The sequence below is a fragment of the Neocloeon triangulifer genome, unplaced genomic scaffold, assembly GCF_031216515.1.
Source record: "Neocloeon triangulifer isolate White Clay Creek 2 clone unplaced genomic scaffold, ASM3121651v1 ptg000003l, whole genome shotgun sequence".
Classification (NCBI taxonomy): Eukaryota; Metazoa; Arthropoda; class Insecta; order Ephemeroptera; family Baetidae; genus Neocloeon; species Neocloeon triangulifer.
Window position 1 is genome coordinate 1,500,935 of NW_026775546.1, and position 14,587 is coordinate 1,515,521.

At 35.8% G+C, this 14,587-nt stretch overlaps 3 protein-coding genes across 13 annotated transcripts in view; 2 read left to right on the top strand and 1 right to left on the bottom strand.

The window, feature by feature from the left end:
- Window positions 1-902: 902 nt before the first annotated feature.
- Window positions 903-8,467, bottom strand: LOC132192566 (beta-1-syntrophin-like). Of its 11 annotated transcripts, none has more exons than XM_059612577.1 (12): window positions 8,311-8,467; window positions 7,828-7,923; window positions 7,584-7,725; window positions 7,395-7,530; window positions 7,147-7,343; window positions 6,942-7,098; window positions 6,732-6,889; window positions 6,516-6,679; window positions 6,256-6,459; window positions 6,100-6,192; window positions 5,764-6,041; window positions 3,970-4,110 (listed from the first exon to the last, which is right to left on the bottom strand). In XM_059612577.1, exons 2-11 carry the CDS (start codon window positions 7,907-7,909, stop codon window positions 5,767-5,769), a joined length of 1,608 nt encoding a protein of 535 aa, XP_059468560.1. In that variant the 5' UTR covers window positions 7,910-7,923; window positions 8,311-8,467; the 3' UTR covers window positions 3,970-4,110; window positions 5,764-5,766. The 11 variants fall into 11 exon arrangements, with proteins under 11 accessions (XP_059468563.1, XP_059468561.1, XP_059468566.1 ...); XM_059612576.1 differs by having other exon boundaries at window positions 8,296-8,467; XM_059612575.1 differs by lacking the exon at window positions 8,311-8,467 and having other exon boundaries at window positions 7,828-8,289.
- A 224-nt stretch (window positions 8,468-8,691) lies between these two features.
- Window positions 8,692-10,969, top strand: LOC132192465 (testis-expressed protein 264-like). Its single transcript, XM_059612441.1, has 4 exons — window positions 8,692-9,179; window positions 9,324-9,545; window positions 9,609-9,746; window positions 9,803-10,969. Exons 1-4 carry the CDS (start codon window positions 8,787-8,789, stop codon window positions 9,836-9,838), a joined length of 789 nt encoding a protein of 262 aa, XP_059468424.1. The 5' UTR covers window positions 8,692-8,786; the 3' UTR covers window positions 9,839-10,969.
- Window positions 10,970-11,662: 693 nt separating this feature from the next.
- The window catches only part of LOC132205895 (uncharacterized), a 61,697-nt gene continuing 58,772 nt past the window's right edge, over window positions 11,663-14,587 (top strand). The window contains exon 1 of the mRNA XM_059635261.1: window positions 11,663-11,699. The gene's annotated coding sequence lies outside the window, so the exon portion shown is untranslated. The remainder of the gene's footprint in view (window positions 11,700-14,587) is intronic.

Sequence of the window (14,587 nt, forward strand, 5' to 3'; positions counted from 1 at the left end):
TTTTTACAATTTTCCAATGAATTTTTCCATTCTTTTTATCACGAGTGGAAAAAATTACTGAGATTTAATAAAAGAGAAGAAAAAACTCTGGTTTAGTTTTATGTATAACAAACAAATTTTATTTTGTATTGTGGTGTAGCTTATTTCAGTGAAATTACAATTTTTGCTTCATTTATTACAGACGTGTTATTTTTTGCGACATATATAATGCAGCAGCTTAGAGTAGCAAATTTGCACATCACTTCTTTTAGATGCAGTACAAAATACCCAAAAACTATTCGCTCGGATCCATGATCAATCTCAAAAACCGATAAGCCACACAGTTACTGCTTTTTCATTTTAACCCCGGAGGCCAATCTCGATTCTCGCCTGTTGTCTTACGAATTATAGTTTGAGAGGATAGCGCGCAGTTCACAATTAATTTTTGTATATTTATGGTAATGATTGTAGAAAAGTTGTAGTTTTTGGCACATAAGCAGCAGTTATTTTTAACAAGTGACGTTTTTTCATTGCGTTTTTATGCAGATTTGTGGGACAACATCTATTCAAGAGGGGAAGAGAAATATTTCCTTGCAAGAGCAATCTTAAAATTTTCATGGTTAGATCATTTGAAATTTTTAAACATTTGACGTTAACTTCAAACGTCATTTTGATTTTGAATATCATAATGCAGGGATGAGAAATGCGATCAAGGGAGGAATGACTGAAGATTTGAAACATAATTTTAAAGGTTGATTCAGGGTTGATTAAAAAAACTATCAGAGTGCATGCACTTGTGAGAAATTCAGAGATGTGCATTGTAATTTTTACGGAGTTTAAAAATAATAAGATTCTAACAAAAATGTATTAAAAAAGGTTTTAGTCTGTTTTCACCTCAGATTAAAATAAGAACCATTCAGAAAAGAAGTTAGTTATTACTTTTCAACTTTTGTGCTCTCACAGCATATTGACAGTATACTGTATGTACTTTAATATCTACCATACAATATGTTGATAAAGTTCTAAGAGATTTCAACTTTTCCGACACATAAAAATTGGTGCTACTTTTTCTGTTAAAATGCTTGCGTTTTCCTTTAATACCAAACAAGTGATTCAAACGTGTTCTCACACAAGGAAGCACTAACAGTACTAAAGAGATTCAGACATTAGGTTAAAAAGCTGGTTACAAGAGATAAGGAGTTTTATAACTCATAAGCATCAGTTGAAATAAATAACTCTTGGGCACTACAGGTATTAACAAAAACCTCAATCAAATATAATGCTTTACCAGATAAAAATGACTCGATTGTATAATAACAAATTAATATACAACTTCATACTTGTATTATTTATGTACATAAGTATTAAAATCTTGAAATTCATGATGTAACAGTATAAAGTTTTGCCTCTTTAAATTATTAGTCTCTTATAAATAATTCAATTTGATTTATCCATTACGCATAAAGCCCAAGACGGTGTATCTTGGCTGACAAGAAGTTGTGAAGTTTGAAGACCAGAGGTTTTGGGCAACTCTCCATATCCAATTCCTGTTTGGCATGAGCAAATGAGTGAAAGAGAATTAAAGGAAAGCAAAGCAAATACCTGCTCGTCCTCAGCACCAAAATCAAGCCACAATAATCTTGTTCCGTCATCAGACGACGAACGTAGTCTTTCAAAAGGGTACGACCAAATTTGCTGGGGTGGGTCAGAGGCATCCAGAAGCGTAAAGCCAGCTTCGTAGTGAAGTAATAATTGACACGGCTGGCCTTGCCAAACACAAGCTGTAGGGAAAGATATAAGAAAAGATTTGTTTTCAACTTTTGTGTAACAAAAATATTTAAACATACGGAAAACAGTTTCTTTTTGCTTCTGAACGGCGTCATGAGCGCCCTGAACCAGGGCCCTTGCCCAATTTGCCAGATCTCTATGTGTTTCTGTCCTCAGGTAATGTGAGATGATCCCCTCTGAAGTTCCGCATCTAATGCTGAACGTAATGAGCTCAGCAGACATTGGCAGGACAGAGCTGCCTCTTCTGCTTTGCGATCCAACCAATCTAAGAAAAAAGGTAATTAAAAAATATAATAGAATAAAACACAATTAGAATACCTGGTTGCCAACAAAGAACAACAATCAAAAGGCGTGGCCCATGATTCCATGCTCCAAGGCGCAGCGCCGTAAAGCCTGAGTTGCGAATCGGTGACAGCTGCGAACACAGACTGCCACCGCTCTCCTGTGTCTTCATTGTGTTGCTGTTTTTGAAAAGTGTCAATTAGGAACTAATTAACAAAAATAAAACAGATTAAGTTATGCGATTCAAGAAAGAAAAAAAAAGATGTGACGAAATGATCGTAAATTTGAAAGGCTTGGATTTTTACCCAATTTTAATTCAAATATTTAGTTCTTGTGGTTCTTTACCTCGCTCTTTCTGGCCAGCCATCCAATTTGCTGAAGTTCACCAGGAAGGGCAGGATCACTAATTCTGAGCGGGGCAATGACTTGGTTGGCTTGGTTCATAGCCATAGCCGTAAGAGTAGAAAGTGCCGAGTGAAGGGTATTGAACCAGGCGGCTGCTTCAGAAGGGTCGGGCGCGCGAAGAACACAGTTATGGATACCATCAGGGGAGTGCAGTTCAAACGAGCGGTTTTCTGTACAAGAAGAAAATTTATAAAACAAATTAAAACCAAATTTGAAAATGGAAAACTAAAACATTATCTGTGCAAAAATTAAATTTGGATTTGATTTTTATTACCAGGGTCTTGGTGTCTGAAGTTTCTGGTAAGGTAGCACAGTTGCAGGGGGATGTAGCGCGTGTCAGCCCTGGGCGCGCTCTGTCTCGGACTTGGCGGCCGTTGCGAGAGAAACGCCTTCTGCAGCTCCCAGCCTACTTCACTAATTATGGAGGCTTTTCTAAAATAAGGCGTCACTTCTCTTAAATATTTCACTGTAACATAGAAGGACGGCACAACTGTCAGTTGGAGGGCAGCAGCAGAAGTCGTCACACAAGAAGATGGGTTGATTTTTTGACGGGGGTTGGTTCACGCCGATACACGAACAGCAGGAATGGGGTTGGCACACACAACATGCAGGTCATGCAGATTTATTGAAAACAAAATAAGAAGAAGAAAAATGCAAATTATTACAAGATTTTGTAAGAAGTTGAAATTGGGGTGCCATTAATTCATGTTTGTTGAATTGTAACTTAACCTGTGTTGTTATTTAATTTTGACAGAACTGTTCTAGTTCTTTTGTGCAAGTAAATTTCCATTAAATTTAAAGGCAAAAAATTTTGAATTGCTGTTACATTATTTTTCAAACAAGCTTTTTTAAATTTAAAACTCAGTCAGTCGCTCAGTGTTTGTAATAAACTAAATTACGTGAATAACTACAGCCAAAACATACAGAGAGTGATATCGATTTATTTTTACTGAACACCAGCAGAAAACCACAATCAAGCCTAAAACAACTCATCAAGTAAAAGCCGAGTCTCAATTCAACAAATGCATTAAAAGATGGTTTACTTTTGGAGAGCTACAAAAGAAAAATATTTGATTTTGTCAAAATACATCTCAAAATATATTCTCCAAAAATCTAATGATTTTTCAGGCGCATCCATTAAAAATTTGCCAAAATTAAAATTACTATAGAATTAATTAAAAATCTCTAATCAGGGCAAAATAATTTACCTTCAAGTTCAACGACCTTGCCGGCTCTTTTAAGGGCCTTGACGGCCTCGTCGTGCGTGGCCTCTCGCAGATCCTCCCCGTTTACTGACAGAATGGCATCGCCGACGTAGAGCTGCTCAGTCAGGTCAGCCGCCATGCCCTTGAAGATCTTGGAAATGAGGATGGGCATTTTGTTCTCGCGGCCACCCTTGATGGAGATGCCGAGGCCATTGTTGTCCGACTTGACGACACAAACAATGCGCTTCTGGTTTGCTATCGACTCTGGCACGTCCGAATAGCCTTCGAGCACACCATTGTCCAGACCGCCGTTCAGGTTACCATTCTCGCAGGTCTCGTCCAAGCTGATGCTAAGGTGGTCCTCCTCTAGAGAGACAAACACTCGGTACCACTGGTTGCGCACAAACGTCTCCAACAGGCCCGACCTGCCGTAGCTGCTCATTTTGTCCGCCTGAAAATTTGAATTTTTTTTAATAAGTTTTGATTCACAAAAAACAAAATAAAAATCAACAAAGGAAGCTCTTGTTCAAAACAACAAGCTGTGGGTCAAATATGTGAACTCCTTTCTTAATTAGCACTTAAGAAAACGAGAAGCATCTGGTACTGCTTGAGGAGCCCGTGCCGTTATGAAGAAATTATTCGCTCGTCCGAGTGACCAGAAACAGAGAGCGCTCGGGGTGATATCACTTTTGTGTAAAAATAAAACGATGCTCCCCTCGCGGCGGTACTTATAATTGCAACGATTGTCCTGTGCAAAAATAAAGCCGCGCAATTGGAGACGGGGAGATGCTGAGAATAATAGCTCGGTTGAAAAGAAAAGAGGTGAATGAGGGATTAAGTTGCAGATTTCTCATTTCTGCAAAAGACTTTACAAGACGTCAAATAACGGAGAAGGGCGAGATTTTTCGTTACAGTTTCAGTCAATGATTGTGAATTTTTTAATACAAAACATTTATATTTTGAATTAAATTTTTTCCATTGTTATTAATTTTTTAATTACATATTAGTGAAAAAAGTTAATTCAGCAGCGAGAAATTATATATATGTAATTAATAAAAAAGTTATATTCTTTATGATAAAATAATATTTTTCATTCTTTTAATTCCGTAGAACCTCCTAAAACAATAATGTACTTTTTTTAAATTGATATGGAGTAAAAAAGTATTATTTATCTTTTTACCCAAATTAATATTTCCGTTTTACGTGGGCGACAGTGTGATTGAGAAGATTTTGCGTGTCCAAAACAAAGCGCACCATCGAGCCAAAGATCAAGAGCCGTGAACTTTCGACAATGCCGGGACAAAAGAAAATACAGAAAGCGCGTCCCGGGCTGCACTCGACGCTTTTTTATCGTCGTCGAGTGCGATACGCCAAACAAACAGGAGCCGCTGAGCAAATAAAGGGCTCGCGAGCAGCAGTTCAAGCACCCAAAACGACGACCCACTCAACTCACTTCTTCTGCTTCTTCGTCAGACGGAGGCGTTCGCGGGGGCCGCGCGTCTACGCGACGTCCGGCTGCATTCCTTTCAAGCGTCGGCGGCCGAATTATTTCTCGCAACAAAAATCCGCCGCCCGCTGCCCGACGAAAACAATAATCCGGCTGGCCAACGTTTTCTCTATCGATTGGCGAATATAATTGTTCAACCGCTGCAAAATACTACTAGTGACATCACACAATGGAAAGGGTTCGCGGAACTTTAAAAATGGCCGCTCGGTGGCGCACGCGCCCTTCCAGCGCTACCGGTGTAGGCAACCCGCGCCACTCGCCAGGCTCCTGCAGCCTCCGAGCCTTCCCCACCAGATGGCAGATTGCCCCCATTGATTTCCATTTAATGAATGAAAAAAGTTGAAAAAAAGAGGCAAAAATAATGTTATCGGTGAATAAATGGTGCATGGCGCATGACGTTAAATTGAACTTCTTAAAATTTTATGGCATTATGCTGAATATAATTATTTTCAACAACAAAATAAAAAAATTAAAAAAGAAATTTTCCAATATAGAAAAACGGCTTTATAACTAATAATTGTCATTTTTCTGGTTAATGAAAGCTTATTACTGTGATGGAATCATTTTTCATAATATAATAATTTTAATAACCTTCACCTTCTATAATGAATTTTGATACGCCTCGACAAGCTCTGCTGGTAATTCCTCCAAAATCGAAGGAGATGGTGGGCGCGAGTTAGGATTGCTAATTAATATTTCATCGCAGCAGAAGTTTCCGGTACTGCTTTCATTCTTGGATCTCTGTAGAAACGGAACATCCTCCTGCTCGGACAATGGAATGAGACAGTCAAAGTTGATGTCAGCAAAATCAGAAGCAATCTGAGCCTCCAGAGTGGTGTCTTGATCATTAGCCAATTTGTTTGCTTCCAAAATTTCTGAAAAACAAAACAAACAAATGTATTTAATGTACAACACAAGGAAAACTTGAAATACCATTTTTGTGGACATTTGAATGGATTTCTAAAGTTTCAGGATTGACAGTTGTAAAAGAGCATTTGCTGCAATTAAAAACAACTCCGGTTTTGCCTGCGGAGAGAAATTATTAAATAATTCAATCTTTGTACAACAAAATATTATTTATTAAGTTACCTGGGTGCTTCAGTAAAATATGGGACTTAAATCCTGTTGACTGGATGAAAGTGCTTTCGCAGAAAGGACAGTGGTATTTTCTGACCTCGGAATGAAGCATTTTGTGTCTCCGCAAAGATTCCTGGTAGGCTGTTTTGAAATCGCACTGGTCGCAATGATAGCGCTTTTCACTTGAATGAGATCTCTGATGATTCCGCAGTGCATCTAAAAAATCATTAGGCTTTTTAAAACTGCACCATATTAAAAATTATGCTGCATACTTGGGCCTGTAGTGCTGAAACCACAAATTGTGCACAATAACTGGACACCAGTGCCATGCACTTCTCGTTTATGTTTTTTTAAGCTCCTAAAATCCGAGTAAACCCTTTTGCATAATTGACACGTCCTACTTGTCCATCTTTCAGCGATAGGCAAGTGAGTTTGTCTAACATAAAAAAGCCATTGTATTATAATTAATAATTACATTGAAAGATTACTTGTGAACTTTAAGTTGGAAATGCTGGTGGAACTTTTTGTTACAGACATCACAGGCAAACTTCTTGTGACTGACATGCGATCGCATGTGGTTGATTAACAAAGGCCTCTGAGGAAACTTCATGTTGCAAATATCACAAGAAAACAATCCAGTGTCGATCTAAAATGTCCATTTACATTTTTAACATGAAATTTAAACAAAAAGATCTCACTTTATGCTCTGCCCATAAATGCGAGGAGCACTGGACCCAGTTACTAAAATACTTATTGCACTCGGGGCAGAGAAAACCTTGTTTACGACCAGAGTGGCACTGCATGTGCAAATCCATTTGTTCAGACTGCTTAAAGTTCAGTGTACACATCTGACAACTAGACAAAATTTTAATTTGTCGAGAATTATAAAATCGATTCACAAACCTAAAATTTGGTTTATGTTTTGCATCACAAATTGAGTCCTCGGGTTTTTTCGGTAGGTTAACTATGGGCTTTGCCACTTTATTTAAAGCCAAAGATCTTTTCTTCAGTCCAAGCTCCATGGATATTTTCAAGTGCTTGACCTGACTTGGAAAGGTCCTGCAGGTTCCCCTATTTCTCAAGAACGCCCAGTCGTGAAGCTTAAATATATATATTAAATTGAATTATTTCACAAATAATCTCAATTTTACCATAAACATGTGACTTTGACACTCTTCCATTGTGTCAAAAGATTTTTGACATTTAACACAATAAAACACCGTGGAGCCGTTTTTGCTACTTGTGGTATGCGGATTGGATTCGAGCAACTTAACGCTTGACGGAATTCTGTAAAAAGGCTGAATTAATACCCAGAATATTTAGGAGTGGAATATTTAAACCGTAAATGAGACTCCTGAATATTGTTGACAGGAGTAGAATTTGAAATCGTAGGACTGACAACATCAGCAAAATCTCCTTCGACATCAACAAATTCATCCTCGTTATCGGAAAATTCACATTTGTCGTTAGGAAACTTGAGTTCTGCAAAGTGTAGTAAAAATAAAAATGTTCATTTTTAATATTTATATGAAGCCTGTAAAAATTTGAAATTTATACAGAATTTAAATCATTCATCAAACTAACCCGTCGTGTTTCCTGGAATCGGCCAGTCCTCTCCTGATAAAGCGCCGGGATCAAGATAGAAGAACAGATGAGAATCTTGCATTAATAGTTCTTCACCTTCCATGGTGTTAGAGGGTAAAAGTAGAAATTTTTAGTCTTAAAATCCACATGAATGAATAAAAAATCCAAATGTTTAAGTTTTACATCAGTCACTCCAATGCCTGCTCTATACCAGGCGGACTTGGGACTTAGACTCAGTCTTTTTGGTGGGGGAAACTTAAGTACAAAATGTTGCCCTCATCTACACTACCGCTCAAGTTCGACTCAAACCGCGCCCACTTCCAGATATTTAGAAAAGAGAATTGTGTTTTAATGCTTACAAAATTAATTAAATTAATTAAATGGTTTTTTTGCCTAATAAATTTAATGTGAGGTAAACCTAACAGCGAATGATGTTTCCGTTTTTGTAAAAAATTAAATTAACTGCACCTCACATAATTTTACATTATTAAAGTCTGCGCCAAGCTCTGTATCTCCTTAACTTCTGGAGCAAAATTGATGAATAAATTATGAAAATGATCTTAAAAACCAAGCTATGATAAAATGATATGAAAAATATTATTTTATGAAGAAAAAATTTTGTTGTCAACAACAAATTGAACACATGTGAATTTGCAAGGAGGGAAACTTATAAAAAATATACTTATTAAAATTTAAGCTATTTTGTTTAGTAGAGAATAATAAAATCAATAAATCTCATGAAATTAAATGATTTTATTCATTTTATTGAGAAAAAATATAATTCTAAAGACTGAAACGTTTAAAAAAATGTTGTTATTTAATTTTTTCTAGCTATTTTGTCATGTTGGCAACAGTGGTTGGACATATAAACAAATCAGTAGAAACTCGAATATTGAAAAATAACATGAACACATAATTATTTTAATTTTACATGAATTATGAAGTGATGTGAAGCAATAATGGATATTCTGCAAAAATTTATTTTGAACAGTAAAGCAGCAAATTATGTCGTCAATTTCTTCGAAAATCTTAAAATACTGCCAATTCGAGAAGAGAAAATCAACTTTTTGACAGAGGTTTCGCCGGCAGTGGCTTTGTGTGCCGGCTTTGTGTTCGCCTTCATCATCTTCCTGCTCTACAGCGGTATGTGCCACAGAGTCAAGGTCAAGACAGACTACAGTCTGAGGCCTATGATGACCATTGCCTACCTGTTCGACTTTGGCGGCTACAGAGAGGCAGCCAAGGCTATGGACGAGTGGCGACTTTTGTATCCGTCACTCCCCAGAATAACCATTCTGTACAACAGCCCTGTGTATGCCATGTACCCAGAGCTACCTCCTGAAGAAATAAAAGTATACATAAATATTTTACCAATATATAATAATTTAAATATCAGTACATGTAATTTATATTTTAGAATACATAAACGCATGTATGAGAAATATATTTTACTTTCTATTAATTAAATAATAATATGAATTCTTATTTATTTTCAGTTGAAGAATAAATTTGCCTCCTATGCGATTGGTTTTGTGATCAGTGAAGGATCAAACAAGGTCTGTGAAAGAAAGTACTGCAAATTAAAAGAGCTTGGGTTCAACTTCACCGTGCTTCCTGAAGACTCTTATGCTGTGACAACCAAATTTGTGCACCGAAACTACTTGTCCCTCTTTTTTGCTTCCCAGAAGATTTTTATGCCTTTGATGCGTTTTGTTCAGGTGAAATTTAATCATTTTCCCTAATTTTTGCTGCCATTGACTCATTATATATAATTTTTCTAGGACAAATACTTGTGCGCCCATCCACTAATCCAAATTGACCAAAGAGGGATGTTGGACTTTTTTGCTCCTCTCGGCAAACAGTACGATTTCTATGTTCAGGAAGCTTCCACTTATTACGGCGTTTCATTGGTACACAAGGTGAGGATTTGATTTGTATTGTTTTCATGAATAAAATTGGATTTTCTTTTATTTAGGTGAGTCGTATTCAGCTAGTGAAAGAAGAAAATTAAATGGACCAAGACTGATTTTGGTTTTTCGCCAAAATCTGATATTCTATCTCGTCAGAGGGCTCTGTGAAAAACATCATGTTTTTTTTTTAATTTTGTGATAAAAAGTTTGGCATCATTTTGATGTGTTTAGGGCTTTTTTTTAATTGCTAATTAGTTTTTATCTAAGAGGAAACCATGTAATGAGATGAAATTTATGTAAAAACCAAATAATGTAGAGCAATGTAACTATGTATCAAAATCGTATAATTATTAAGTGAAGAGTTAAAAACAATACTCATTTTCATGTTGAAAATGATTTTTACACTACTGGATTTTAAGATAAATGATAACGCAGTAGCTTTCGAATTCCAAAACCGTTTGTATTCAGGTCGAATCTCAAATATTCTGCTTTGGAATTATTGTGATCTCTTGCTTATTGCTCAGCGTTTGAAATTTCAAACTTTCGATAACTCTTAATAAGGAATTAGGAAATCCTTTCTTGCAAAATGTGCATGTCCTGCACAAAAAATAAGTATAATTTTAATTGATAATTATGGAAGATAATTTTGCTTGTACATATCAGTGTGTATTATGCCATGTCTTATGCCTTTGTTTTAAATTGTGTCGATAGAGGATATTGGTGAGAATCAGTAAAATTAATTTCTTTGCGCAAAAGATTTTTCTTGTCTATTTTATTTCCATCTAGATTATTTGGACTATGAATCAGAATTTTAGATTGCAAATTGACCCTTTTTAAGTTTGCAGACTATCATCAATAATTGTTTGGGCTGTACTAAAAATTGAATCATGAATAAAAAATTCTGGTCCAAGAAATAAAATGCCGTCATTTGTACAATGAGGTTGCATTTTAAATGCACAGTACTAGCTGCGTATGCAAAATTTTATTCCCAAAAAAACTGAAATTTCTTTAGGAGATATTTTAGCAATGTGTGTGCGCAGCAGCTGAAAATAATGAAAAGATATAATATATCAATAATATAAATTGAAACACTGAATCCAGTTTTAATTTTACACTGGCATAAAAAATACTTTTGAAGCTGCGATCGAAAAATACTTCTTGACTCTGTTTTGCAAGATAAAAATTTAATGTGTTTTTACATATAAATAACACCGATGTTAAAAAAAAATTCATATGCATAAAATAACTTATAATGTAGATACCAAATATTACAAGAGATTTTACATTTTTTTGGTGATTTTTTGTAACTAAAAAAATACAATAATTTTAATCTAACACTGTGTAAGGACAAAAGTAAACCCTATATATAGCTAGAAAATAAAATTATTCACGCTTTTCCATACATATTTCATGTCTCATTTGAGTGGTAAAATTGGAGAAGGATATTGATAGAATAAAAGGAATAAAACAAAGTTGCATGAATATCTAAGAATAATAAAAGTATCAAAAGTATGTATTGTATTCTTTGCTCTTGGCGCGCTCCTGGGGAGAAAAATTTCAATATAATCACGCTCATGACTCCTTGACAGTTTTTTTTCTGTCGCGCGCGTGTAAAAATAATTGCATAGTTCAAGGTCCAAGGCAGAGGAAGGAGGAAGAAGAGCCGAAGAGTGTTATATATTTTTATTGTATATTTCTGCAAGGAGGAGCTCCGGGATTGTGAGAGTGGATCCTGCTTGTCTTCGCTCGCTTGCTCTCGAAGTCTCGATATTCTATGCAGTGAAAATGCTGCGCGGGAGTGACGAGAGGGTTGGTTAGCGCGGTGCGGCTTTGGAGAGTGGGTTGGCCGGTTGCACCCTCGGCGCCTGGCGGGCCCGCAACTCTCGTTGCAAGCAGCACAACCCAGTCAGTCTCCGCTCGCAGCTGCTCGCTCATCCACGTTCTTCCGGCAACCTGTTCGAGGTAAGCGCATGGTGTGCTTTTTGCACAGCTTCAATTTTTTTTCCTCCGTTTGAATGCCGTAAATCCGATTACCGATTCCAACTCTTGAATTAATTATGCTATCTCAGGGTGGAACTACACTGTCAAGGGGGCGTATTTTAAATCTGTGTATAAAATAATGAGCATCTAGAAACATATTAACCTTATGAAGGCTTTTTTTACCTTTTTTCTCATTTTTATACTCTTTAATTTCTTGTTTATGCCATCTGGTTTTTGTATCAATGTAATGAGGGACTTTTGGAAGAAAAAAATGGTTTTAAAATAATGATAAATCTACGTGGCGGCCGTGGCGCCATTTATTTCATCGGGAATATTAAGAAAAATGGGGTTATAAAAAAGCGCAATTTTTCTTGAGTCATGAAAATTTTGTAAAGATAACCAAGATATTTTTTTTTTGTTGCTATTTTGGTCACATATCATTAAATGAGCTTATCCAAATTAGGGTTTGAAAATAAAGATGTACTCCATAATAACTCAATGAAAATAATTGTTTACAGAGCGAGAAACTTGATCCAAATTTTGCACAATAGCCCGCCATGGAGAATTCGGTTTCCTTTTGTTGCCACACTTTTTGTTTCTCTGCGCAGATAATAAGGTCAAAGTTCCACAAAGTTCAATCATAATAATATTAATTCCTTTTTTGATAAAATTTTTAACTTCCAAATATAATTCAATAGAGCCTAAAGTTGAATAAAATTTTTACAAATCTAAAAACACTGAAACTTATAGAATATTTCATAATTTCATAATTATTGAGTGTTAGAAATTGTTTTTCATTTACTGGCTAGCATTTTAAAACTAAAAATTGTACAACTAAAAATTAACTTCTCAAATTAATTCGACACAACCAAATAATAATTGCTTGGAAATTGCTGAGTACACAATAATGAATGGTATTAAATAAAAAAAAAAAAACATTGGAATTGTCCTTGTCAAAATAAGCAAAAATGAAAATTAGTAAAATTATATAATTTTGAGTTTCATGAGTCTCACTTTATTTCAAGTCTAAATTTATGGAAAAGTGCACTGCAAATAAATTGTATCATCATTGTTGTTGCTTATTTTAATATTTTCTATTTTTATAAAATAACATAATTATTGTAAATGAAAAATAAAAAATTTGTGGGAACGGAAACATTGAATTGTTGGGAACAACGGCTCCACAACCAGCAATTTATTTTGCTAAAACTTCTGAGATAAAAAATATCTCATTCCCCGCATGAGTGAGCCTCTTTGTTTATAATTGCTCCAAAATTAAAAACATGAAATTATCCAATTTATAGTACAGAAAATCGCTGGTTCTTAAAGGAGCATGCTTTTTGTGTGTGCGGTCATGATAGTGGTGCCAGTATCTTGCTAATTAATATTTCATCTGTTCTCATTCTACGACCTGCATGGTAAAAACTTTTATTAGTTTTGTTTATTCAACCAATTAGGTACATAAATGAGATCAGAGAGTGGAAAGGAGAAAACAAACATGTTTCTTCTAATAGTCTAATTCTTTTTATGCACATTCATGAGATTCATGCTTTATATTATATTGTTTTCAAAAGAGACTTTCCGTGGACTGACTATGGATCTTAATATTTTGTATAAACCAGGTAAAATTATTTCTCAAAAGAAGCAAGGCAGAGTTGGATATTGTTCTAATTTTTAATTAATTGAAATAGTGTGTTAAATTTAATTTATTATTCACCTCGGCTACTGTGACTTCAGTACAGTCAGATGAATTTTATGTTCTATAGCTTTCTGGAAATATACATAAAAGTTTGTGGAGGTTGAAATTGAAATAACTTTGAAAGAGGAGGAAAGTCTGGGCCGAATGATAAACCCCTTTGGCCGGCCGGTCGGTAAAAAATCTGGAAACTTCTATGACTATTTTCTCTTGACTTTATCTGGTGTAAATTTTATACGGAAGAGTCGATCAGTCCTTATAATTAATGGAAATTGACGAATTTGCATGATCTACTTTGATCTATTTTAATTTCAGGCAGAAAAATTTGAAGAATTTTATATTATTCCCATTATTAATAGATTCTTCAAGAACAATTTGCATCACAATAGGAACGAAAGCTAAAGACAGGCCAACGAAACACCTGTCTTGGGTTGCAGTAAAAAATTCTCGAAAGTTTGTCCCCGTAACGGACATGAAAGCGACACGAGTTTGTAGATCGTTCCACCTGAAAAGAGAAGCTAGTTTGCTGAACAGGAAGTGTGCAAGCAAAACACAGTACCCATTATTGGCAACGCAACATGTGATGGAATTGCACACGTTTTGTCCCGCCAAAATCAATAACGAGGCGCCGTCGGATTATTTGCCTTTTCGCACGGAAAGAAAGAGCGCATTTTTATTTCGTCGAGCCGATATTTAAATGCGGCTCGTTTCATTTGAATTCGTCTCTCTCTGCCCGATAACTGGGGAAGGTCGCGCAGATGGATTTTGGCTCTTTTTATTCCGGTGACCGGATTTATTTTTTTTTCGCTGCCTCTCTCCGCGCGGCAGCTCATTTTATCGCGCACAGAGGGCTCTCCACCGCTTTTTCAATGACGGGCCAGAGAATAAAAATGTTCTATATGAATTTCTTTTTAATTAAACCTTGCATGTGGAAATTTTTCCGGTGCAGGCACAAAGCCACCGATTTCGTACGCGAATAACCAAGCCTTTCCGATAACAAAAAACACTACTTTTTATACGAGTACATTTTTTATTCCAACTGTAAGCCGAAAAGAGCGCTTCAGTAATATTTTCCTGCACCGTGGCGCAATCTCGAAACCCATTTTCGTTATATTTTTCCATTATATTGTGCGCGGCAGCTTCTCCCATCTCCAAATAATTTTCGTTGTAGGAC

Bases quoted from the DNA above. Each gene is read 5' to 3' on its own strand.
- LOC132192566 (XM_059612575.1), bottom strand. From the start codon at position 7,930: ATGGAAGGTGAAGAACTATTAATGCAAGATTCTCATCTGTTCTTCTAT. The intron at 7,726-7,827 runs GTTAGTTTGATG...TACACTTTGCAG, and splicing joins GATTCCAGGAAACACGACGG to AACTCAAGTTTCCTAACGAC. The intron at 6,193-6,255 runs GTAACTTAATAA...TTCTCTCCGCAG, and splicing joins TATTTTACTGAAGCACCCAG to GCAAAACCGGAGTTGTTTTT.
- LOC132192465 (XM_059612441.1), top strand. From the start codon at position 8,787: ATGGATATTCTGCAAAAATTTATTTTGAACAGTAAAGCAGCAAATTAT. The intron at 9,546-9,608 runs GTGAAATTTAAT...TAATTTTTCTAG, and splicing joins CTTTGATGCGTTTTGTTCAG to GACAAATACTTGTGCGCCCA. The intron at 9,747-9,802 runs GTGAGGATTTGA...TCTTTTATTTAG, and splicing joins GCGTTTCATTGGTACACAAG to GTGAGTCGTATTCAGCTAGT.